At 39.0% G+C, this 25,993-nt stretch overlaps 1 protein-coding gene and 1 long non-coding RNA gene across 2 annotated transcripts in view; one reads left to right on the plus strand and one right to left on the minus strand.

Moving 5' to 3' along the window:
- FBN2 (fibrillin 2) overlaps positions 1 to 25,993 on the plus strand; it is a 236,447-nt gene that overhangs the window by 152,203 nt on the left and 58,251 nt on the right. The window contains exons 20-32 of the mRNA XM_023617761.2: positions 3,986 to 4,105; positions 9,046 to 9,183; positions 9,767 to 9,817; positions 10,278 to 10,403; positions 12,487 to 12,714; positions 13,245 to 13,370; positions 18,100 to 18,228; positions 19,020 to 19,145; positions 21,078 to 21,203; positions 21,661 to 21,783; positions 21,938 to 22,063; positions 22,399 to 22,524; positions 24,186 to 24,308. Of these exons, the coding sequence (XP_023473529.2) occupies positions 3,986 to 4,105; positions 9,046 to 9,183; positions 9,767 to 9,817; positions 10,278 to 10,403; positions 12,487 to 12,714; positions 13,245 to 13,370; positions 18,100 to 18,228; positions 19,020 to 19,145; positions 21,078 to 21,203; positions 21,661 to 21,783; positions 21,938 to 22,063; positions 22,399 to 22,524; positions 24,186 to 24,308 (1,668 nt within the window). The remainder of the gene's footprint in view (positions 1 to 3,985; positions 4,106 to 9,045; positions 9,184 to 9,766; positions 9,818 to 10,277; positions 10,404 to 12,486; positions 12,715 to 13,244; positions 13,371 to 18,099; positions 18,229 to 19,019; positions 19,146 to 21,077; positions 21,204 to 21,660; positions 21,784 to 21,937; positions 22,064 to 22,398; positions 22,525 to 24,185; positions 24,309 to 25,993) is intronic.
- Positions 17,478 to 25,993, minus strand: part of LOC138917299 (uncharacterized) — a 124,184-nt gene continuing 115,668 nt past the window's right edge. Inside the window, exon 3 of the long non-coding RNA XR_011425091.1 lies at positions 17,478 to 18,327. This is a non-coding gene — a long non-coding RNA (uncharacterized lncRNA). The remainder of the gene's footprint in view (positions 18,328 to 25,993) is intronic.

Raw genomic sequence — 25,993 nt, forward strand, 5'->3', positions numbered from 1 at the left:
AGGGCTAATCTTCCTCAAGGAAAGAAAAAAAAAAACCAGGAAGATTGGCAACAGATGTTAGCTCAGGGAGACTCCTCTTCGCCAATAAATAAATAAATAAATAAATAAATAAATAAATAAATGAATAAAATAAAGAGAGATTTCTTCTTTAATTATTTTGAATAGACCTTGCCTTATCTGTTAAAATACTTGTTTCTTAGTGACTCCAAAGCCAAGAAAACTGCAATAGTAATATTATGGAAAAAGATGTTAACATTCTCTCTTGATCTTATTGTTTAACTTCAAAGCATTCTTGTGAACAGAAACAAGTTAGGACTCAAAATGCCAAAACACAAATGACTCAGCTGAAGTCAATGAAATGCAATTACAAAGTGCAATTCTAAGTTTGGGTTGAATTGGAGGGACCACTGAAAAACAGTAATTAGCCTGAAGAAAGAAAAGAAAAGAAGAAAGAAAACCTCAGCATGAATGCAGTTTTTGTAAACTTAGTTCTATAACTGTCTCCGCTACTGTCCACCACGTTTTGCAGGAGCTCCTCAAAGAAGAACGCTCATTCCATTCCCAATTAAAGTACTTGAAGATTCACGTTCTCCATAGAAGGGCAGGGGGCACACTTAAGAGCTTTGAGTATCTTTCTGTAAGATATAAAAGCTCTCTTTTTAAACTAGCTCAAGCTTCGCAAATGTATTCAATGAGAATCTTTATATTCTAGCACCACTCCCACCCCCTCCAACACCTATTATCCTTCAAAATTACTCTGAGAAACGTTCTTTGTCAAAACGTATTCTAGCCATATTTCCTCTGTGAGTTTTTTGGAGGGTGGGAGAAGGGATTTCAAGAGTGTTTTTGTTTTTTTTTTTTCTTTTTTCCAAACTTTCTACACTTTTGTCCCTCACTGCCCTTTATCAGTTTATCTATTGTCTGTTGGAGGATAAGCTTCTGTTAAATGCCAGGAAATGGAAAGCAGGAACAGCTTAGGCTATCGTCTTGATTTAACTGGGAAGCTAATGATTATTAGGACTGGTTTCCCTCTCCACAGTGACAGTACCCCTTGGTGCTACTGTGAGAGAGACACATAAATGGAGAACTAAATGAATAGTGTCTTTGATTCAGTTTGGTTAAAATTTGGTTTGTATACCAAATTGTCAGTGACAGTTATAGCATAATCCCTCCATGTTAACAAGTGAGATGGAGTTAAAGGGCTTGAATAGCCGAAATAAGAATAAATAAAAGGCGGAGACGCGCCTGCTTACGTGAACAATTGAGAAATAGGATTGAATGGTGTTTAATAGTATAATGTTGGGTGAGAACACAAATATTATGGCACATTAATACCAAATTAGGCCACAGTGAGGGTTAGAAACAGTGCTCTTCATTTATTTTGTCCAAAGGGTAATTGTTTCTGATAAATCTGAGCCTTTTCTTCAACGTGAAATGTATTTTATATCTGTCATTCATAAGAGAAGTTCATGTTATGTAAATAAAAGAGAAATGATAGAGAAATATTTTGGCTCGAGCCTTATGATGTTAGTGGAAATAAAAATGATTTATCATGAGAAACTGAACCAAATAACTGGTATTTCTACATTTTCTTCCCACTGTTTATTTGCATTTTATGAAGTGTTTTGCAAAAAAATAGACCCGAAGGCCATGAATCTCTTTTTCCCTTGGGTCTCCTCCTTATTTCTGCCATCGCATTCACACAGTAAATTTGTCTGCCTGAAGCAGTACTCTTCATTCTGTTCCTTCTAAACTACTTTCCAAAGACTAGACAGGGAATTATTAGCAGCTTCATTGCAGACTCTAGCTTTCTCTATATATTTTTTCTATATTCACTAATTTTGCTTGTCATTCACATTTTCAACAGGCTATTTTAAATAGGTCATAGCAGTAATAATAAAGTTCTTCTGATATTTCAGACTGAAGTTACAAAAAATTTATTCTACTTTTTCTGTTTGAGCTCTGAGAGCCTGTGAAAGTTAAAATTTTTACAGCAAGCACTGTGGTTTAGATTGTGTTTCCAGTGACATAACTAGTTAAATGTAAACCAGATGTGCTTTGAAGTTTATTTCCAGGAATGTACAGTGAACTGTTTCAATTCCTGGTTCCATGACATTTATAACATGAAAACATTGTATTTAAAGAAAAATTAAACAGTTGATATTTGTAGCTGTCATTGCATGTGTTTACAGTTTTTGAGTTCATAGTTGCTTAATTTAAAATAGGGATTTTGAAAATATATGATGTTGGCATTTTTATTTTTTGGTAGCTTCTTACAAATGAAATTAATAGGTGACTTGTATATAGTCTATGCTCAGATTAGTTATCTGCTTCCTTTTTGGCTGATTCCTTTTGTTGTTGTTGTTGTTGTTGTTGAAGAAGATTGGCCCTGAGCTAACATCTGTTGCCAATCTTCCTCTTTTTACTTGAGGAAGATTGTCGCTGAGCTAATGTCTCTGCCAATCTTCCTCTATTTTGTATGTGGGATGCCACCACAGCATGGCTTGATGAGCAGTGCATAGGTCCGTGACTGGGATCTGAACCAGCGAACCTCGAGCAGCCAAAGCAGAGCTTGCGAACTTAACTATTACGCCAACAGGCGAGCCCCTGTGTTTTTCATTTAAGAGGCTTTCTTGCTACAAACAACCTGAAAGGAAGATGCATCTCTATTTCCTCAAAGAATTTCTACTTAAGAATTAAATTAGTCCCTGAGTATTTCTTTAGTAGTTTGGAAGTAGCAAAACTGTTTTCCACACTGAGTTTTGAATTTGCATTTCAAGTCCACAGGCTTGAAAATCAACAGTAAACTCTGCCTTTTCAGAATCAATTTAGTTTATATTTGACTTGAGACCTTCAAGAGGAAGCATTACAATCTTCTAGTTATTTATTTGTATATTTTTCTCAATGTCGTATTTTATATTTAATTCAAAGAGATGTCTGGAAAAAAATAACTATTCCGGTGAATTTGGAAACCCTAGTGTTCAACAAAAATGTGTCTTGAGGTATGTAGGCCTGTTTCAGACAATCAACCAAGTACAAAAAGAAATCTGTGTCCCCCTTCTTTAAATTGAGTGGTTGAATTTATACTGGAAGTCAGTCTTTGATATTATTTCTAGTAGCTGAATCTCTGATTTAATCTTAATTAACTCTTGTTAAACTATTTCACTTTATCGGCTTACCATTTTCTTTAGTCCCCCCCTTGAGAACACAGGCATACTCTAATTCTGCTTACTTCTGACCCTCAACAGGAAGTTAGCTTATGGTATATGGTTTGATTTAGGACTCAAATCAAATTAATGATAGCAAAGTTCTATTTAAAGCAATTAAAAGTTTTTTCTCTTTTTTATTTTACCCAAATCAGTTGCGCTTTAAAAACCTCCCCACACCAAATGTGTAAATATGTCCAGGCTCAAGAGAGAGGAAGGGGGCTAAGGACTGGAGGAGACGCCCTACCTCATATTAGAGTTCCCTCCTTTCGCTGCTCGCTTGTATCCAGGTGTTTGGAATTAAAGCCAGCAGGGTGATAGTTTGTCTCTAAAATAGGCTTTTTTAATTCTTCCAAAACCTCAGGAGCCATGAATGTCAGAAACAGTCAGCCTTTGTTTATGCGCAGCATGTTGCACCTAGGAATATGTTGCTTTCCATGGAATCAGAATTCACATTTCCCACAGGACAATTACATCTTATGGTGGGGAAAATTAATCCAATTCATGTGAAGTTATAGTAAAATAGTGAAGACTCACATGCTAAAGCCTTTCCAAACAGACTGATTCCTGCAGTCCTACTGAGTCCCGGGTTGTGAATATGTGTATCCACGCTGTAAAATGCATGTCTCCATTCCCCATTCACTTTATGCCTCATGGATCCATATTAAAATTACAAGAGCCAAGTTTACCAGACATTCTGGCTTAGCATGGCTTGTTGGAATAATATTTTCCAGAAACACATGGCAGTTCTAACAGAATCTTTTCCTTCTGGATTGTAGATATAAATGAATGTGAAAGCAACCCATGTGTCAATGGGGCCTGCAGGAACAACCTTGGATCTTTCAATTGTGAATGTTCTCCTGGCAGCAAACTCAGCTCAACGGGATTGATCTGTATTGGTAAGATGCACACACCATGCTGATGTTTCAGTTTCACTGCAAAGATAAGCAGAGACCTCCCGCCTTACTGAGGATCAAACAGAACATGATACAGGAAGCTAATTACCTGATTAGGAGTTTCTTTAGTTGTTTTCTCTTGTTATCAAGATAAGAGTAAAACATGATAGCATAAACTGGAGAGGCTCTTAAATTTTGTTCGAACCTAGGAAGTGTTCCTTTCACATAAGTAGATATAGTATGCTGTAAGTTATGAGCATTTCCGTCCCACAGGCGGTTGTATGCCTTAGACATCGATACAATCAAATCCCTGCTAAATACTTTTTATAAACAACCTTCAGGGATAAAAAAAAAAATGTGGTAGAATTTGGACTTAGTTAACAGAACAAGATTTTAAACTTTAGACAAATAGAAGTTATTATTTTTTCATTTCTCCAATCAATTGCAAATTTATAGGCTCCAAGGAAGAGAAGAAAACGGTTTCCTTGCATTTGGAAATCTCTAAGGGAGAAAGATTCCAGAATTTCCAAACTTTTAATATATCTCAAAACGTTTAAGGCCAGGTCTTAATAATGACAATAGGACATATATAAAATGAGGTAGTCTGATCTATTACTGTAAGGAACAATTCGGCACATATCAGGGAAAAAAACTATCCCAGTCATTTTTCCTTGCTTCCAGTGTCTGTCCTTGTTGGCTAGGAATACCACAGTTCATATCATTAGCTAGTGTCCTTCTTTAAAGTGAACTAAATATGTATTTCCAAATAGGAAGATATTTCATATTTATATAGTGCCAAATAAATTGGCAGTTTTTGTTTGTTATCTAGCCAATATGAATTTGCAATTTAATATCTGCCGAAGACAATAGTATTTTCAGTATTATGTCTGATGTTAACAATATTTAGCTGGATGCTAGAGTACATTTTGTTACATGAAGAGAAATAACCAAGTCCAAAGTTATCAATGAAAACCTCCACTTTGGAAATGTCAGCTCTTCACCTCGCAGTGAAGTACAGCTGGTGGAATCTGAGCCTTGCTCAGCTCTCCATATTAGGAAATAGACTGCCATCTGCCTGGGGCATTACTTTTTTTCTTATAGAATTCCAGATTGGGTTGGGGGACGCATGTGGGTTGGATCTGGTAAAGCAGAAATATTTTTGCTAAGCCACAATTTCCAACTGAGAGAGAGTCATTTTATTATGCAAAGGAAATGAACTCAGCATTAGTCAATTAATGTCTCAGAAAACTAAGTCTATATGCCACTTGGGTATCAAAGATATCTGAATTTTTGCCTCATCATAAGCACTCCTAGTATTTTGGCCTTTTACCCTTATATTTATTAATGAAAAAAGAACAAAGACTTTTTATTCCAGAGTCATTGTATTGGATAACTAAATAGCACTGTATTTTTCTCAGCCAGTGTTTTATGTGTTTTCATTCGTTATGACCAAATTTGAATATCCCAGCCTACAGCTGCTCAAAAAGAAATTTACTTAACATTTTAAAATTTGAGACATTATTTTATATGCTTTTTTAATTAAAAACAGAATTCAAGTTCTAGAAAGGAAATAAATAGTAAAATATACATAGGAAAGATTACAAAATTTTTTAATGGGACTCTCAGTGGCTCTAATGGGTAATTAGCCTGCAAACTGCTCTTTCATAGGATCCAGTTCTCTAAATTTAGAACTGCATAAAATTCCCTGAGGTAATTACTGATTTAAAATTAACTTAGAGCATAAATGAATTAGTTACTTAGAATATTTAGGGATCTAGAATCTATTCTGCGAACTTCCTAAATATAAATTAATCTTAAACTGTTCTGTAAACTGCTTGAAAAGACTATTGTATTCTGGTTGAAAATGATTAAATACAATAGAACAATGTATTTGATTACTCTTTCCTGCATTACACTGCTCACATCTGATAACTCTATGTAATCCAGACCAATTTCCCTCACCTTTGGCTTGGGTCTGCGTTCTGTATTCAGATTACACGGACGTGACAAGGGCAGTGACTTCTCTGTTGTCATATCCCGTGGTCTATTCTCCTTCCCCTTTTAGCCAGTTAGCAGTGTTGACACAGGTCGTCACTCACCCCTTCTCAAGACGTTTTTCATTTTTGGCCTCCTCTTCTTTTCCTTTCTCTTTTCTGGCTCCTTTTCTCACTTTCCTTTGTCAAGTCTTCCATATCCTCCTGCCCTCCAACGAAGTGTCCCACAGGTCAGTCCTTGGACCTCTTTGCTTCCCTGTCTACACTCGTGCTTAGATGGCCTCTGCATTGACTCTCAAATTTCTCTCTCCATCCTCAGCCTCTCTAATTTCACACCTGCATTTCCAACGGTCTGCACGGCGTCGCCATTTATATGTCTAACAGACGTTTCAAACTTAAGTTGTCTAAAACATAATTCCTATCCTTCAGCTTGAACCTGTGTCTCCTAGAATATTTTGTGTCTCCACAGATGACAACTCCATTCTTCCAATTGCCAGCCCCCAAACCTTGGAATCATCTTTGATGCCTTTCTCTCAAACTCCACACTGAATCCTTCCATCAGCAAATCCTATTGATTATACTTGAACTTTGTACATATTTCAACCTCCTCTCTCCACTGCTAACAACAGCCTCCAATCCAAGCCGCCATTATTTCCCTTCTTGATAAATACCGTAGCCACTCTTATATCTTTGTTTTCTCATATTTGCCATCCTACAGTTTATTTTCCACAAATTTACCAGGTAATCTTTTTAAAACATAAGTCAGAATATGTCCGACATGTCTGGAACGTTCTTCACCTAGGTTTCTATGTTTTGTTCCCCTCATGTCTCTACGCAGCTGTCACATTCTAAGTCAGGACTTCTTGGACCACCCTAGATAAAATAAGCGTTCTCCCCCTTACAACCTCAAGACTGCTTACTCTGCTTTATTTCTCTCAAAGTTCTTAACCAACACCTGAACATATTACCATATAATATCTGTATCTAGTACGTGTGTGTTTGTGTGTTTATGTGAATCAATGGACTTTGTGACTTTTAAGTGTTGAAACAATAGCAGCCTAAAGAAGCATGGTGTTACAGGGTGAGGGCTCTAGAATCAGACTACGCAAGTTTGAATCTTGATGCTGACACTGTACGAGCTGGGTGACCTTGGGTAAATTAGTTGACCTCTGTGACCTCTGTGTTCCTCAGTTTTCTCATCTGCAAAGTGTTCATACCCTATAGGATTGTTTTAACCAGTAAATAAACTAATACACGGAAAGCCTTTAGAATAGTGCTTGTCACTGCCTCAATAAATATTAGCAACTACTGTTACAATTTATCTTATTCAAAATGATGACTGTCAAGGTGATAAATCAGTAATTAGTCTGGGTCCTTAAAAGACCATTTAAATACACAGTAGCCTGACTCAAGCATCTCTTTCCTCTGTGCTATGGAAATTACAGGTTTAAGCCCATAAAAAGCCTGTAATGTGAGGCCTGATACAAATGCTGATGAGCAAGACTTTTTCATTTGCATTCAATTTTTACCCAGTTTGAGTCTCAAAACAGAAAAAAGCAAAGTGACTGTCCATCTCCTGTCCACACCCTTGCCTCATAACTTTTGTATTCAAAGACAGAGTTGTTTGTTTTGTTTTCACCTCTATCCCAGAGGGCTTGGGGTCTAGGTAACTTCCTCTTACCTGCTTCTGTACTCAGTAGGAATCAGAAATTACAGCTTCTCCCTGGGTGGGCCTGCCTCTGTCACCATAATTCTCTTTCTGTATTCCTGGTTATGTTTTGTTTTAATTGTTGAATTTAGCAGTAAAACTTTATCTGCCCATATTATTAAATGATTTTCAAAGTAAAAATTATAGGACTATGCTTTTTATTATTTTCCAAGTCTGTGTGCCAAAATATGCTGTTACGGTTTTGTTAACTGTTTTCCACATCACCTGCAAAGGAGTCACCTGAGGGGTGTGTCAAATGCAGACTCCTGGGCCGCACACCTGGAGACTTAGGACCCTGCATTATAACAGGAGCCTCGGTGATGTGCACACTGAACTGAGAGGCACAATACCGCAAGAGAAACTGCACATATGATTTATTTCACCCAGTTAGTATTTACCATGTCAGTTTTCACTGGATTCCTGGTCACCGCTTCAAAATCAGTTAATTAACAGTCATTTAAGGAAGAACTTAAATTTGACATGGAGACATAGTCTAAAAGGTTAGGAGTAGTTATCGCTAGGTAGTTGGACTACGGGTGGTTTTTATATTTTCTTTGCTGTTTCTTCAGACAGTTTACCATAAGCATGTGCTACTTTTTGAACTAGAGATAAAGCTTTACATATGTATGCCTAGGAAAATGCCTGAAAGAAAATTTATCAAATATTAGCCCTGGTACATCTTAGTGGTTGTTTTTTTGTAGATGGTGTTTATTTTCTTCTTTGTCTTTTAGATTTCTTTTTTTTTCCCAAATTATTCATTAAATAGTTATCTTCAGTTGGAGAAATACTGGTTTTTCTCTAATAGAACATAAATTGTGTGTGGTTTATTTGGTGGGGAACTAGGAGACAAGGAGATTATCTGAGGAATTTTATTTGCTAAAATCTTAAATATCAAAGCGTTTATCATAAAAGATAAAACTTAGGAAGATTTTTCACACACAGAGTGATCTTATCATGGTAATGAACTGTGGTTCTGAGAATCAGCATAAAATCTTATGCAACAGCGGCCGCTGCTGGAATACCAGTAGATGTAACTGTGTTAATTACTGTATCATGTGAGATATATATAGTACAATATTTGATTTACATGTGTGTGATATGCTGTATTTAAAATGGATGTACATGTAAATGTGTTCAAAGGAAATGCTATTAAAATGTTTTTGAAATAATGCGTTTGTTTTAAACTGGATTATATTTTCTTCAGAGATGAGAGCTCCTCATCCTTTCGTATTCCTTTCCAGACAGCCTGAAAGGGACGTGTTGGCTCAACATCCAGGACAATCGCTGTGAGGTGAACATTAATGGAGCCACTCTGAAATCGGAATGCTGCGCCACCCTTGGAGCCGCCTGGGGCAGCCCCTGTGAGCGGTGCGAACTAGGTAGGGGCCTGACCAAGGGGCCTCTGGGCGTCTCCCTCAACGAGGCACCTTTTTCGCTATGTATTGTCATAAAGAGGAAAACCACAAGATCATTACCCTCCCTAAAATGTTGTCTTTTCTGGGGAAATTTATTCACTTCTTGAAATAGGTGTTTGTTTTCTCCTTTTACCGTAAGCAGACTTGCTGATTATTTTAGACAAGGAAGGGAATCGTCTAGAATTTACTGCTAGATGACAGTCAATATCCTCCAGTATCCTTGTTTGCACATGTCCCAGTAGAACTAAGGTCTCTTTCCTTTAAATTTTTTACTTGTTTACTTGTAATTTAATTGGCAATGTGAAAGCAGAAAAGAATTGTAGGAAAAATTGTAGGAATCTCACTATGGGTCAGTACTAATGGAGTTACCCCAGTGTGTCATGTGCTGCACTGAATTCACCAGAGGGCAGCTGGAGCCCTTGGCCGCTACACCCCAGGCTGTGGTTTTTATTTAGTTCAATTTAGATTCCATTGTACTGTTTCTTGAGCTTAAGATAGATGATTTTTTTTAATAATGAAGTAAACGTGTGTCCTGTTGTTCTCACAGATACAGCTTGCCCAAGAGGGTTTGCCAGGATTAAAGGTGTTACTTGTGAAGGTGAGTGTATTCTTGGATGACATTCTAAATCTGTAGCACAGTATGTAAATTAACATTCACTCTCACACTTTGGAGATATTTATCATTTTCAAAAACCTTGAAATTTCGATAAAAATGCTCCTACTTTAGAATAATACTCTTAGGAAACAGGTTAGAGTGTCCCATTTCTCCTCTTTGTGCTGTTGGATAAATTTTCATGAGGACATCGCTAACCCCTAAGGCACAGAACGGCTGGCAGAGGAGCACGTCTGGGCTGTGTTTTATGGACGGGCAAGGCTGTGGTAATTTGCGCAGCTGGTACCTAGGAAACGCAGTGGCTACATTGTGGAATATTTCTGCTTAACTCAAGTAATAACCCACATTGTATTGCAGATTCGCTATGCTACAGAAGAAGTAAGACTACACCTGCTTTTTCTATTTGTAATATCTTTATCCCTCTGCTTGCTTTATTTCCCTGCAGATGTTAATGAGTGTGAGGTGTTTCCTGGTGTTTGTCCAAATGGACGTTGTGTCAATAGCAAAGGATCTTTTCATTGTGAATGCCCTGAAGGCCTTACGCTGGATGGAACTGGCCGGGTGTGTCTGGGTAAGATTCATACCCTGGTGTAATTTATGCATGAAACCAGCCATGAATTCTCTTATTCTTTGGGCAGTGACCTGTCCAAAAGCAGTAGGTCTGTAACTGGAAAATTAGCTTTAAATGAGATATTTTGGGGGGAAATCACTAGAGGATATTTTTAAAGCAAATATATTTAAATGAAATGGTTTCTGCATAACACAGAAAGTTGGTACTGCTCAAAGATTACAATTTCTTTAATCGGGTAATTTAGGCAGATTCAGTCTTTCACACTGAGTCAATGGAATAAGAGAACTTTGTATATTTTCAACATAGAAGAAAAATTAGAGATTAGTGTTTGAAGTTAACATTTCTAGCCTGTTGCAACTTAGATAAGACAGTGGGGAAGGTCATGTGCAAAGATGTGTGGCTTCTGTTGGAAAACATCAGCTGATCCTGGTCCTTCCTTTACTACCTTCAGAATTAAATTTTCTTAATGCTCTGTTTTCTAACGATCTAAAATGAGGAAACTCGCTTTTTCAGCATCTTTTTGTAGAAGTGCTTTGGTGACCTTCTTCTTTATCAGTGTTGTGCTTGACTAAACTTGGGTTTCATGATTGAAAAAGAAACTTCTCTTAATACTATATTTTATCAAAACAATTTTTCATTTACTTAAGGGATTTTTTTTTCCAATTTGCTATGAAACAGTAAGTTTTTAGTTTGTAAAATAACTTTATGTAGATTTGAGTTTGAAGTTTAAGCTTGTAGACCAAGCATGAGTAATGGTAGTATTATATTCAGAGATCTTTAAGGTATTTAAATATATCAGTCATTTTTAAAATTACTTGGAAGAAAAGAAGTTTGCAACACTATCCAGTTTAGTTATTATAATTAACAGAAATTTCATTTTAAGTTAATTTTTGATAGCATATTTAAATTTGGATACAAAGTATGACTGTAAAATCATGAGGAATTGCTTAGAAATTATAATATCCAAAGTCCAAATAATAAAGAAAAATTCTTTTCAGAATTTTATTGTTAAATTATCTAAAAAGTTTAGAAAAAAGTGAAGTATCTTTTGAAGATGATAAAATAATAGTCTCAGTGTGGTCAAATGGCTAATGAAATCAAGCTGCCTTCAGTAACCAAAGGCTGCAATATACGAAGATATATTATTGATTGTAAATTACCACTCAGCAAAATTAATTCCCAGTAACATCACTCAAAATCAAACCTTTTGTAGTTTTCTAAAAGGGTATATTGGGTTCTTCATCCTTGTACTTTGGTTAAATGTTTTTGTCACTACTTGAATTATGCTACAATAATTAATTGTTGCTGGGGGTGTGAGAAAGTTTCAAGAAGAGATTGGCATATGAAAATGGAAAATATTCTGAGAATAAAGTAGAGGTAAACTACTCTAACGGAAATTTATCTAAATCAGGAGTTCCAAACTCAGATGCTTGAAGGGACTTAGCAGGTAACATAAATGAATGAGCTGGTAATAAGGAGTGGTGGGGACTGCAGAAAACTGTAGAGCACATATACCATCTGAAGGTTTCAGAATTCATATTTTAATTTCTTTGCCAGCCAATCCAAACATTCACAGGCCATATGTGGCCAGTGTGCTGACAGTGTTTTGATTCCTGGTGTAAATATTGATATGGATCTTAGTAGTAAAGACACAAGATTACTCTGCCAGGCTATCATAACTTTTTACATACTTAGATCAAAAGCACTTTTTTTCCCCAACTAATCCCAGAACAGCTCATATTTTAGTGGCACTGAAACATGCTGAAGTTATTTTACTCCTTCTGAAGTGAGCAATACGAAAAAGGGATCATAGGTGATGATATGAAAGAGTGTTGTCACCAGGGACCCTTTTCTTCCTGAAGGTGTCTTGTGAGAATTAAGTAATGCCGAAGGAGAACCCACCTTTGCTCTTTAAATGACTGTCATTATGGAGACCATTCCAGGAGGTCAGGGACTGAGTCTCAGCCCACTAGTATTTCTCCAGGGCCTGGCATCATGCCAGGCACTAAACAGAGGCTCAGTTTATGAATGTTCAATGAGTGCTACAACTTAATCTCAAGCTCTGATTTTGCTCTCCGTGTAGATATCCGCATGGAACAGTGTTACTTGAAGTGGGATGAAGATGAATGTGTCCATTCTGTTCCTGGGAAGTTTCGCATGGACGCCTGCTGCTGTGCAGTGGGGGCAGCTTGGGGCACCGAGTGTGAGGAATGCCCCAAACCTGGCACCAAGGAGTATGAGACCCTGTGCCCCCGGGGACCTGGCTTTGCTAACAGAGGGGATGTTCTTACCGGGCGGCCATTTTACAAAGGTAACTGTGGCACATTGGTCCCTCTGCCGGAAAACTCACCTTCCACGTTCTTTGAGAATTGATTTTGCTTTAAACGCTTGATTTCTCACTTTATTTTCTTTGTTAAATGTGATTTGTGGCCAACCTTATGGCCCAGGATTATAAATCACCTACATAAGATGGTATTGAAGTAAAGGTATAAAACAGGCTGCTAATCTTGCTTTTCTTCCATCCTTCTACTAGGCTTCTGCTTTCTTAGCACGGCCTGACTAGATGCAGCTCTGGCGTAGCAAAAAGTTCTCCATCCCCTCTAAACTCTATAAAACAGATGATCAGAAATAATAAAGGGATCAGAACTCTTCATTAACGATACAGAATGTTTTTCACAATTGAAACTTTTTTGAGTGGCATCAATGTGATCATAGAAAATTTTGATACCCCCCATTTTCACTTGGGTACCTTATTTTTCATCGTGACAGATTTTTAACTTAAAATGATGGACCTACACTTATCTCAACCAGCTCTGCATTTTGGCTTTGTTCTGCTTTTAGATATCAATGAATGCAAAGCATTTCCCGGGATGTGCACCTATGGAAAGTGCAGAAATACAATTGGCAGTTTCAAGTGTCGTTGCAATAGTGGCTTTGCTTTAGACATGGAGGAAAGGAACTGCACGGGTAAGATGGATCTTGTATCGTGTTTGGTAAACCTTGGCTCCCTTTCTTTTGCCGTTTGAAAGTACTGCCTTCAAGAGCCCGTCTTCTCACTGAGAACATGCAAACTTCTCTTTTCATCTCTTTTCTCTACACTTAAATCAGTTCTCCAAACAAACTTGTTTTGAGAGACCTGCAAAGTAACATGAAACTGCTATTTGTTTTACGTACAAGAACATCATAAAAATTTGGTTTTCAGAACATATGAGTACTAAAACATATAACCATTAAATCAACAATTGTATAAACTGACTATAGTATTCTGTTAAAAATTTTAGTTTGTGATAGGGAGGTTGTAACTTATTTTGCTCATCTGTGAACAGTTTCTTAATAATTTTGCTTCAGTCACCATCCATATCTTTATCCATAACCATTCCCTTTATTTTGGAAAGAGATGAAATTCCAAAATTTTCTATTAGATAGTATGACAAATTACACCAAACACTTGAAATATATCTCCAAAATCTCATTTTCAGAACTCTCTTACTCATGTTCTTTTTGGAACTTTCCTTTTTTTCCAGCCCTCACACCTGCTCCTTCTTCCTGATCTTCGTTGAAATGTCTCTCTTGACTGCTTCCTAACTTCTGTTCCATAAGGTACCACCAAGGCATTTCAGAACTGGCCATCTGAGCTGCTGAGTTCTGCTGCCTTGTCCTTCAACCCTGCCTCTGGTGCTGATCCCTGACTCCTAACCCCCGCAACCACTGTTTTCTGCAATCTGGGCTGCTACAACCTGGCTGGGTCGGGGGGTCTGAGGATTGCTGACAGATCCCTGCATTCCCCTGCAGCCAGGCCCTCGTATTAGTGACACTCATAGTCACCTCTTTACGTCGCTTACTGACTTTCTCTCAGCACCCCTCCTAAACCTCTTCTGACCCACCCACCCTCTCATATCCCTTTTTATTCCCTTCCCTCTTTATTGAGATCAAATCTGATTGGAGTACCCTTCTGTACCCTCCTCTCTGGTAGTAAGATTTCCTTTCCCTCCCACATTCTCTCCTCCGCTTTCAGAGAATGAGACATGATGTTCCCCCGCAGTCTTCCAGTTAACTCCTCTGATTTCGCTCTCCTCCCCTCCTCCTGCTCCAAGCCCTCCTCTGCTGGCTTCACTCCTCTCTCTCCCACTTCTCCCCCTCTTTACTGCTTCCGCTCCCTACACCTCCAAACAGTTCAAAAGATCTCCTCGGCCCTTCCTTTCCTTCACGTTACAATTCTATTTTCCTCCTCTTACTTTTCAGCCTTCTCTTTTAACTAGCCATTCACTGCGTAACCTCATGGAATGTTGACTTCCACCCTCCCTCCTTCAGGCGCATATACATACTTCTGAAAAACACCTTTGTTGAGTTAAAAAAAATCTTTCTCTTGGTACAAGTTCTCCTTGACTTCTCTGCCACCAGAACCCCTGATTTTCTTCTCTCTTGGTTTCCATGATATTTCCTGTCACAGTCATCCTTCATTGACTATGCTGTTGCTTCTCTAATCTTCACAGATTTCTTCTTGCCCTTGGTATTTTCCATCCCTCGGGCGTTTTCCAAAGTCCTCTGCTCTCTCAGCATTCTTCCTCTCAAAATTGCATCTACCATCATGACTTCATGGATGGCCGCTGCTGAGCTGACTCCTAGATGCCATCTCTAGCCCTCTGCTCTTCCTGAGTTTCACTCCCACATTTCTAACTTCCATCTGGACAGTTTCTCTTTGTTTTAGTCTCCCTTTACCACATCCCCCTCCCCAACTTCTTCTGCCTAGGGACTTCTTTGTATGGAATAGTATTACTTCACTCAGGATTGAAGCTTCAAACTTCATTTTGACGTCTTCCCCTCCCAATGGACAAGTGAAAAGTTATGCATATTCTTCCATCGAAATAGCCATTGCAAGTAATTACAGTATTTCTTCTAGACTATTGCAGATGCAGGTTCAGCTCCTCAGGAAACAGATTCTGAGCAGAGATTAGCATGCAGGAAGTTTATTAGGGATTGCTCTTGGGATCAACAACTAGGAGAGGGAGGAGAAGGAAGCAGAACTGGGCAGAGGGAGAAGCTGGGCTGTGGTGCAGTCCCAATGCAGTCCTTAGCCCATCCCACTGGGAGCTCTGGAACTGGAATGGCCTGTCGGAATTGTCTTGAGTTAGGACAGAGGGGCCAGGCATTTACATACCTGCATGATCAACCTTTGGATACATCTGCCCAGAGAAGGGATATCTGTGGAGAACTGGTCTTCTTAGCTGAGGCATTTCCTGAAGGCAGTTTACATCTTGGGGCTTTCTGCCAGCAACAGTCCCAACAGCTGAGGGGAAATGGCAAGTAAGTCCTTCCTTCCTGAAGATGGAACTGGGCAACGTGTCGCAGTATCTACTACATTACAGATTCCTCCAAGGTCTTCTCACCCATTAATTTTCCACAGTCAGATCCTTCATTTTCATATCTACAAGGCTGATCATCCTAAAGCAGGGCTTAGACTGTATAACTTCCCACAAAACAACTTCTGTTGACTCGGACAATCTTAGACCCAGATAATGAAGCTCTGAGTACTTCCGATTGTGATTCCACTTATTTTTGGTATGAAATTAACCAAGTCACTTACTGTCTCTGACACTCACCTTCTTTAACTGTATATGAGAGATTTTTGTTGACAACACTGCAGTGTTGTGGGATATAATGTGAAAGGACAGTGGGACAATGGTAGCTGCCGTTCTCCACAGCATTTAAGGCCAATCTTCTGCCTGTGTTTGATGCTCAGTAATCATACCCATCCTACCTGTACTTGCATTAATTATCAGCCTCCACAGTCCAGCCACTCTGCAACTTACCGTTCTCTGAAATGCATTGTTTTTCTTCACCTATGCACTTTATCTCTTGCCTTTCTATTTATTCCACATCTTTAAAGTTAGAATTTCTATACAGCCTTCAAGGACCAGTTCAAAGGCCACCTCCTTCAAAATACAAATTCTTGGTAGAGAATAGCTTACACACATACAGGCTTCTGAAAGCCTGGAGTGCAGGTGTGGGCTCTAGGCTTGGACCAGCTGCTTGCAGGAGCTGAGAGACCCCACCCTCACCTTCCGTCTGCTTGGCTCCCCCAGGCCTGTAGTGGTGGAGACATGCACAGGAGATGATCCTACTGCTTCCAGCAGCCTCTACATCCAGGAGTGAGTCCCTAGGGGGTGTTAGAAACCAATCTCTGAGCCCCCCTCCCCAACAGACACACACTAGTGATCATGTCTTGCCCTTGTCTCCCAGTAAACACGACTTCAGCCAAAAAAGCAAAAACCAAAAAGCAGTGCTTGAATCCATGAGACAAGCACTGTGCTCAGCACTTAACAAATCTTGACTCACTTAATCCTGTGAGGTGGGTCCTACTGTACTCCCCATTTTACATATAAGGAAATTGAGGCACAGGGAAGTGGATGATTTTCCCAAGGCCCTGTACCTGGTAGGTGACAGAAGTGGGATTTGTACCCGGGTGTCTGGTTCCAAAGTCCATATTCTTTACACTGCAACTCCTACCACATCACATCAGCCAAAATTTGTCCCTGTTCTGTCACAGAACTTATTCTGTGTTCTTCATAGGGCTCTTACCACCACTTCCTAGATAGTATCTAAAAAATTAAAAGTAAAAATTAATATGCATGTTCTTAGCTGCTTAATTGAATCAGTGGTTTTTGTTTAAAAGAAAGTACTTACATTTTTTCACTACGGGGTATACTTGGGGAAATAGAGAAAAACCAAAAGCTGGAAGAAAACAGAGACTGAGACTCCTCAAGAGAGCTTGCGTAAGTCATCCACTGACAAATCCTGTGATAGAAAAACTTCAAAACTGAATTCATCAAATTAAAGAGATGCTGGCAAAAGCGTTTTTTCCCTCTGTGAGAAAAAAATTTTAAATAGGTCATGTTTTCTTAATCATATTTTATAGACATGACTTCTCTATTTAAAAATCTTAGTTATAGGCATGAGAGATCTCTCAGAGAATCCTGTTTTTGAGAATATAAATGCTGCTATTGAAGATTCTTATTTACTGTAGTTTATAAAAAGTGACAAACAAATACATCGTTTTTCGTTATTTTTATTTTTAAAATTAGATCAGTAGGCTTTTCACATCTGAATGTGACACAAAAACACCAATTGGAGCATTTTCCGTGGCCCTGCCGTATATGTGTGTTCTCTGGCTCAAGATTAGGTGGCCACATCCGCTTCTGAGGCTTGTCTCTCTGTGGTCAGCCAGCCACCCCTACTCAGAGGCAGCGTCCCCCGTGTGCTCCCCCCAGGGTTGGACCCGGGCTAGTATCGCAGAACCAGCATGACCTTTGTGTCGTGCGCGGGACTTCATCCATGCATCCACTGCTTCCGTGTTTGCCACCTGCCTTGTTCGGCTCATACTGCAGTTGCTTGGTTCATCCTGCTGTTACCATTTCTAAGCCACAAAGAGAAATCCGCAATTCCAGAGTTCTTAAAGGCAAAAAGGCACCACCTGCCCGTTGGCCGCGACAGTTTTGGCAGTTGGGAAAGGAATGTGTCTAAGGCCCTGTCCCCATCTAGCTGATCTGCAGACATCCCCTCCTCCTGCTACCTACTGACTTCTCCAATATTTCAAGTGTGCTGCACCTTCACACAGAAGGCCAAATCTCTCTCTCTGTTCTTGAACACTTTCTCATCTCGGTGTCTTTTTTTATTTCTTTGAAACCCTGTGAATTAGACATCGATGAGTGCAGGATTTCACCAGACCTCTGTGGAAGTGGAATCTGTGTCAACACGCCGGGCAGCTTTGAGTGTGAGTGCTTCGAAGGCTACGAAAGCGGGTTCATGATGATGAAGAACTGCATGGGTAAGCTCCTCCCCTCCAGTCTTGAAACAAGTCTAGCACAGATGCGTCAGCTCGACCTTGGCTTGTCTCAGAGCTGTTAACAGCACGCTTGGCAAGGAGCTGTGGTGAGAGGGAGAACAGATTTAAATGTCAGACAGGAAATCTGCTCCTAGATAGCTCTTGGGGAGCCTCAACCTCTTGGCGCCTTAGTCGCGGTGAGATACTGAGACTGGGTTCTGTTTATTCATAAAATCTAAAATCAACACAGACTAACTACTCAGGAGGAATTCATGTAAAGTGTATGGCATTGTCTGGTGACCCCAAAATTTATATTCAGTAATGCTAATCCCATGTGATTTCCCTTATTTGTGTGTTATTATGAACTCTTTTGGTGTTGCTCACCTTTTAGCCCACTATTTCATTTTCGGTGGCTTATAGGACTTACTTCATAGGACAGAGTAGGTGATCAGGCTAAGATTTTTCTTTCACTTTAATTAGATGTAGACAGCAATGTACGATATCTTGGAGTTTAGGATTATATAAAGCTAATATTGCTTATTTTTACCTCTTGTGATTTTGCTCATTTCATAAAAGTAAATTCCTTGATAGCTCACTATCTTTAAGAGTAGAACATTTACCATTTATTTACTGATAGTAGAAAAAATGAGGGGAGCATTGTCCCATCTGCTATTAAGCCTGTCTCTTACATTTGAGTCACACTTAGCTCAGATAATGATTCTTTCTCCCATGCTGTATGCGTGAATATTTTTTCCTCAGAGTTCTTTAATGGGTCTCACGTTTTTACCTTTCAGACGTTGACGAATGTGAACGTAACCCTCTCCTTTGTAGGGGTGGCACCTGTGTGAACACTGAGGGCAGCTTTCAGTGTGACTGCCCACTGGGACATGAGCTGTCACCGTCACGTGAGGACTGTGTGGGTGAGTTTGTCTCCTCAGCGTATAAACCCACCCAGCTCAACTGGTAAAGATCATAAAGATCACAGGTCAATTCTAATAAACTTGTTTTTGGCACGTGAAATCTAGCTGATTAAAAGTTAGAAATTCAGAGTCCCTGCATTTGGATTCAGGCTGTGTGTTTAGAGAATGCTTCAGTGACACACTCTGATGAGCTGGCATTCTCCTGGTTAACCTCTTTTTCATGACAAGCACACTTGAAGGGACCCTGAGTGAGGGAGCCTGTAGAAGGCCACATAGTTCCCTCTCCCAGGTAGAACGTTATGGCAAAGCTACTCCTTTTGGAAGGCTGCTCCCTGATAGTTCAGCTCTGCAAACACCTGTGCTTCCACTCCACACAGTCCACTCTGCATCCCTGTGTCTGTCATCATGGGACCTTCTCACGTGTGTGTGAACACATGAGTTCCTCCCACTCACTCTTCTCACAGAAACACTGAGGTCTCTTGACTGGCCCTGAGCTCAGCAGGATGGCAGAGGTGGCAGGAAAGACTAATGGTCTTGGAACATTTCAACCTACCATTTTTCATAAATATACAAAGGCCTCTGGGCTTATTGTGTTCTAACTGGCTTTCAAACTTTGATTTAGCCTGTAAGCATTTTCTTCACAGAAAATCTTTCTTGAAAGCATAAGCAAATACAACAGTTTAAAATAGAGCAGATCACACACCCCCATTTAAAAACGTAATTTAAGCACACCTCCCCACTATACCTATATTTATTTATAAGCCCTATTTATATCACTGTGTTAATGTATTAGGTGAATCTTAAATCATAGACTAAACAGATTTTTTTAAAAGATGAATTTAAAAGTTTTAAATATTTTTATTTCATTTTAATAGTGATACAGAAAGCTTTTTCACACAGATAATTAAGAACATTTATTCCTGGTTGTGATGCAGTGATTCAGAGATCTGTTTCTAAGGTCAGTTTATTTTGTTAATTAGTTTTGATGGATCTTCTAGCTGAAAAAAGTACCCCTCAAAGATACAATGTACAATAGAAGATATATATTTTTGCACATTTAGTAAAATATACGTTTAATGATCATAGACATAAATCCACATGTCGCATAGTCTTCTTAGTAATTTTGAGAATTTGGGATGAAGTTCTCATTATGTCTGATTATTTTGTCATTGTTTTTACCTTATATTGTGTCTGACAAGTAACTTGATCAGGAAAAATGTCACTCTGCTATTTTCTTGCTGTTCTCTTTTGATTGCATTATTAGTATTGGTTTATATCGTGGATCTTTGCAGTTTATTTATGACTCTGGCCCATTTTATAAGGGTTAGTTTATTTTAAAATAGGCAACATAATCTGTAGATCCACCTAAGATGATGAAAACAGATAAACAAATGAGGGCCCTGTTACCAGCCCCTCTGTTTTGTGGAACTAACCATCTTTATTCAGGATACCTAAGTTATTTAGGCAACACTTGGCCATCTAATAAAGTATGGGCAAGCATGTCAGTGTAAATTCATGTATTAAATATTAGCGAGCTTCATTTCCAGGATGCACTGGATGTGTGTGATCTAATGTGGTAGTCACTAGCCACATATGGCTATTTAGATTCAATTAAAATTACATAACATTCAAAATTCAATTTCTTAATCATACTATCCACGTTTCAAGTGCTCTGTAGCAGCTACGTGTTGGAGAGCACAGATAGGGAACAATTTCATCAGTGTAGAAGGTTCTACTGGACAGCACTGTCGTAGATGGAAACATCAGAAATAGAGATTCCAGCTGTTTCTTTGAAGGCCCCAGGAGAGCATCTTACTTCCCCCTGAAGTACACAAAGTCCTTCGGAGACCACAGCTCCAGTGCAGCACGTTCTTGATCGTTTAAGTGATATGTTTATTGCATAAAACATTAATTCTGCGTGTCTTTTTCTAGATGTTAATGAGTGCTCCCTGAGTGACAATCTCTGTAGAAATGGAAAATGTGTGAACATGATAGGAACTTATCAGTGCTCCTGCAATCCCGGATACCAGGCCACGCCGGACCGGCAGGGCTGTACAGGTAAGGGGAGGCCAGGCGGGGCTGGAACTTGTATTCGTCCAGTCAGCCTAGGAAACTTCTGGTAGTGAATAGACAATGAAGTCGACGGGCTTCCGTTGTCCTGAAAATGAATCTAAGAATGGAGGCAGATCTCTAAGATGCCATGGTTTGGTGGTTTTGCAGAGGCATCTCTGTTTTTGTTATAGAAAACATCCTAAACCCCATAGTTATTGTATTTCTGAGTCCTTTAATATTGGGTGACTGGAGCTAAATGTCACGTGGAATGCTGTCTAAAAGGAAGTAAAAAGAACTAAGACTAATGGTATAATGATAAATCAGCATGAATAGTGGGGAGAAAAATCCAAAGCCATTTAAGCATTATCAGTTTGAAAAAAAGAAAAACTCTTTATCTTTTCTTTTGTTAAGGAAGTAGAAAGTAGCCCTGACAGGTAATGTGGTGGCAATGTTGTTTTCACAGACATTGATGAATGTATGATAATGAATGGAGGCTGTGACACCCAGTGCACTAACTCAGAAGGAAGCTACGAATGCAGCTGCAGCGAAGGTTATGCCCTGATGCCTGATGGGAGATCTTGCGCAGGTACAGAAAGGAAAATACGCAGATTTTGTACACCTAATTAATTTTGTCTTACAAATCTCACTCCAGATATTTTGAGTGGAACTGGATGGAAGAAATATTTTAGCTTAATAAAAACCACCCTTGTTTTCATTTGATGTTAATTTTGTATCATCAGATATTGATGAATGTGAAAATAATCCTGATATCTGTGATGGTGGCCAGTGTACCAACATTCCTGGAGAGTATCGGTGTCTGTGTTATGATGGCTTCATGGCTTCAATGGACATGAAAACATGCATTGGTGGGTACCATAAGAACAGGATAAATATTTACACACACGTATGCATGCACATCCACATGTACATTTATGCACATATATATAAACATGATAAGAAGAGACTTTTTAGTTATTTAAAAAATTCAAACCATGTATCAGGAGATGTGAAAGCTGAAAAGGCAGAATTATTTGAAAAAATCCTTAAAGACAGTCTATGTATCTGTAGTACTATGTCTTACAAATAGATTATATTTTGAATTTTATCTGTGTCCTGCAATATGATGCTAAGTTTAAAAGATAACTTTTGAATTCCTAGGATGAACAAGTATTAACCAAGTTATTGAAAATGAATTTTCTAGATGTGAATGAGTGTGACTTAAATTCAAACATCTGCATGTTTGGGGAATGTGAGAACACCAAGGGATCCTTCATTTGCCACTGTCAGCTGGGTTATTCAGTGAAGAAGGGGACCACAGGGTGCACAGGTAGGTCTTAAGCTTGTGTCCTCTGTGTTTCAGCTTCTCATATTTCAGAGGCCAACCTTCAACATCCTTTGTTCCCTGGCACCTCTTAGACTGTTCCCCACACCAGGCTGTGACTGTACATAATGAGTAACTGACCCAGAGCATGTGTCATGCATTTGGCTGGTATCTGTGCTAGCACACCATATCAGCCGCCCTGCCGTGGAGTTGGCTGTGGGTCTGGATGCGGAGTGAGAGAGTAGCTGAGGAGTCTGGTCTCCATGGTTCTGATGTGCTTCTGGCGGCTCTGGCAGCAGCGTGCATTTTCTTAGTAGAACTGTTGCTCAAACAGGAGAATCCTTAAGAAAGGAACACCAGAAGACCTGGAGGGATCCCACTTGTTGCTGGGTTTTGCAGTTCTTCTAAACTAACAAGACTTAATCTAGATTTCTAGTGAGACCCTTTTCCTCCCTTCCTTTCCCCATCTTTTCCTCTCTCCTTCTCTCTTCCCTTTCCATTTGCTTTTGCCCTCTCTTCCCCCTGCCAACATTTCCTCTTTTTTTCTATCTTCACTTTCTTTCTTTGCTCACCCTGTCCACTTTATCCTTTCTTTAGTAAATGGTTTTAGCCTCTTGCATAAAGGTGGGGGCCTAGGAAATCCCAAGGTCAGTGCTTTGGACCGGGTGTTTCTCATTGCTCAATGTAAGGCCCTTGTATGCTATTTTGTTCAAGGCAGGTCGTGGGTGGCTTAGGCTGCAGCCTAGCCCTTAAGCTGCAAAGTAATGAAATAGTGAAAGAAGGGGTATTCTGCTTGTTCCTCGCTAGTGAGGTTGATGCCAAGCCAGAAGTTGTGTGTGATTTCATGTGTGTGATTTCAGCATCTATAATATGTAATCATTGAGCTAGGTAGAACAGACTGTTCTTTCTATTCTAGAAAGCTTTGGGGAACCAAAGCTACGTGGTTTATATACACAAATATATGAATGTATGTACGTATTTGTATATGTGCATATATCTATGTGTATATATACATGAGATTATATAGATATAGATATAGATAGGTAAAAGCATCTATTCACTTTCAGATAACATTTCCAGTGAATATTTTTATATATCCTCAAATAAATGGAAAAATACATACTAAAACAATAGTTTTCAGAGACTCTATAAAATATTGTACTAATTCTGAAAATGACAAATGATAGAAATTTTAAAAAGAGAATACAGTATTATTGTAAAAAGTCAGGCTCATTCTTCATAAAAAATATGTAACCAATATTAATAGCAAAGAATAGCAGAGTCTCTTTTTGGGACTAAGATTTCTCTTGACATCTATAATCTGATGCGTCTACGTGGAGCTTTGTCTGGGCCCAGACAGGGGGAAGGCCTGTGGGCTGGGTAGGGGCTGACACGCATATCTACCAGGGGGCAGACGCTGTTGCATCTCCCTTCAACTGGAAAATGGCAATTTCTTCTAGGAAGGGGCTTGTTTGATTTGGATCATGAACTTGTAAATCTTGCTGGAGTCTATGGAAATTAAAAATAAAAGTGATGTTAATGTTTTCTCTGTACAGTTTTAGATATCTTCATATTTGCTTTAAAAGTTTAACTGTACAGAAATATATTTGGGGGTAGAATTAACTAGCTTGTATTTTATCTTCTTCATATTAACTGTGGTTTCTCAGACGTGGATGAGTGTGAAATTGGTGCCCACAACTGCGACATGCACGCCTCATGCCTGAACGTCCCAGGAAGCTTTAAATGTAGCTGCAGAGAAGGCTGGGTTGGCAATGGCATCAAATGTATTGGTGAGTTTGCAAATGCAAATATTCTTTGCTGAGACACAAAATTCTTAGAGGCTCTTCTTTGCACAGTTATTAATGCACGTGCATGAATAGGAACATGCTCTTCACTTTCATTTATTCTCTTGAAAATCAAAGGCTATCTTTAGTTACAAGGTAATTCCTGCTGGGTTTCCTTTAACCTTGGTATAAACGATCAAAGTACAACAGTATGCCTTGGCATCTGCTTTTTAATGTGTTGTTCTTCAGTAAAAATTACTTGATGTGCAGCCAGAAATCCGAACAGCTGTATGATGAAAAATGACTAATACATTTTTCCAATCTTTTCATAGAGTAATCAGTGAGATTTAAAACTCAGTGAAATAAATGAAGGGAATGAAAAGATTTTTTCACATAACCTGTCTGTAGTAAGTGGTCAATACCTGCTTCTTAATAGAGTTCTTCTTCCAGAGAAATCTACATCATTTGTTGGATTCCAGGAGGTCTGGTTTGAAGAAAAGAAAGGGAAGGTGGTTGCCATTCTCCCAGCTTTGTAGTTCTTGAGCCAGTCTACTAAGTCTTTTATAGCTGTGAGGCAGAGCACTGGATTTCACCCTTGGTATCATTCATGGTGCTGCTTAATATGCTCAGTGTTTCACATGCCTCAGTGATAAAGCATTTTTCCAACTGGTAAGAATTATCTGGTCAATTTAAAATAGAAATAAAGCAAGCTGAACTGACTTCCCTATGATTACTCATTAAAATGTTACAAGCCAGCAGAAAGTATTAAAGGATAGCCTTAAGACCTCTTACAATAATATCAGTTAATTTGAACATAATTTCTCATCCATTCAATTGTTTTATACTTGTCAAATGTTTATGAGCTGACTATAGATTTGAATTATCATAGTTTCCAAATGACTTTATTGAGTAATCTTCTTTGATGACATCATTAAGTCCACTAGCTACCCACTCTAGCCCAGCCATCTCACGTCATTAATCTCACAACTTTTCAGCCCTATCCCCATTCCCATTTTTCTAGTCCCATTTGTCTACCATTGTTCTGTCTTCTAGCTTCCCTTTTTTGTGCTTCTTGTCCATCTATCACTCTGGCCAACCAGTGCAAAATAGCCTGACTCCAGTACAAAAGATTTAACCATATCCAGGCTTCTCTACTCCAAAATGTCATCATCCAATTCCATCCACTGTTTTCCATCTCCATTCCCCTGCCCTAGTCACAACCATTCTCTCTCTCTCTGTCTCTGTCTCTCTCTCTCTCTCTCTCTCTGCTGGATGCTAAAAGAACCTCTTTATAAGTTTGTTCATTCCCTCTCTGGTCCTCCTACAATCCATTCTCCACATAGCAGCCAGATGAATCTTTTAAACCATGGGTCAGATCTCTTTACAATTGTTATTTTAATCCATTGAATTTAGGATAAAATCTAGCTTCCTTTGCATGGGTTACAAGACCCTACAGCATCTTCCCATTATCTCTCCAGCTTCATCATCCATCACTCTCTGTCTCCTGCATTGTGCTTTGTCACTTTGACCTTCTTTAATTTCTTTGTCACACCAAGCTCTTTTCCTCCTCATTGCCTTTATATTTGCTGTTTTCTCTGCAAGGAATACCCTTCCCTACTTCTATTCAGCAGGCCAACTCTTACCCATCCTCCAGTGTGAAGTTAACTAAAAATTACTTCCTCAGTGGGGCC

The sequence above is a fragment of the Equus caballus genome, chromosome 14 (genome assembly GCF_041296265.1).
Source record: "Equus caballus isolate H_3958 breed thoroughbred chromosome 14, TB-T2T, whole genome shotgun sequence".
NCBI lineage: Eukaryota > Metazoa > Chordata > Mammalia > Perissodactyla > Equidae > Equus > Equus caballus.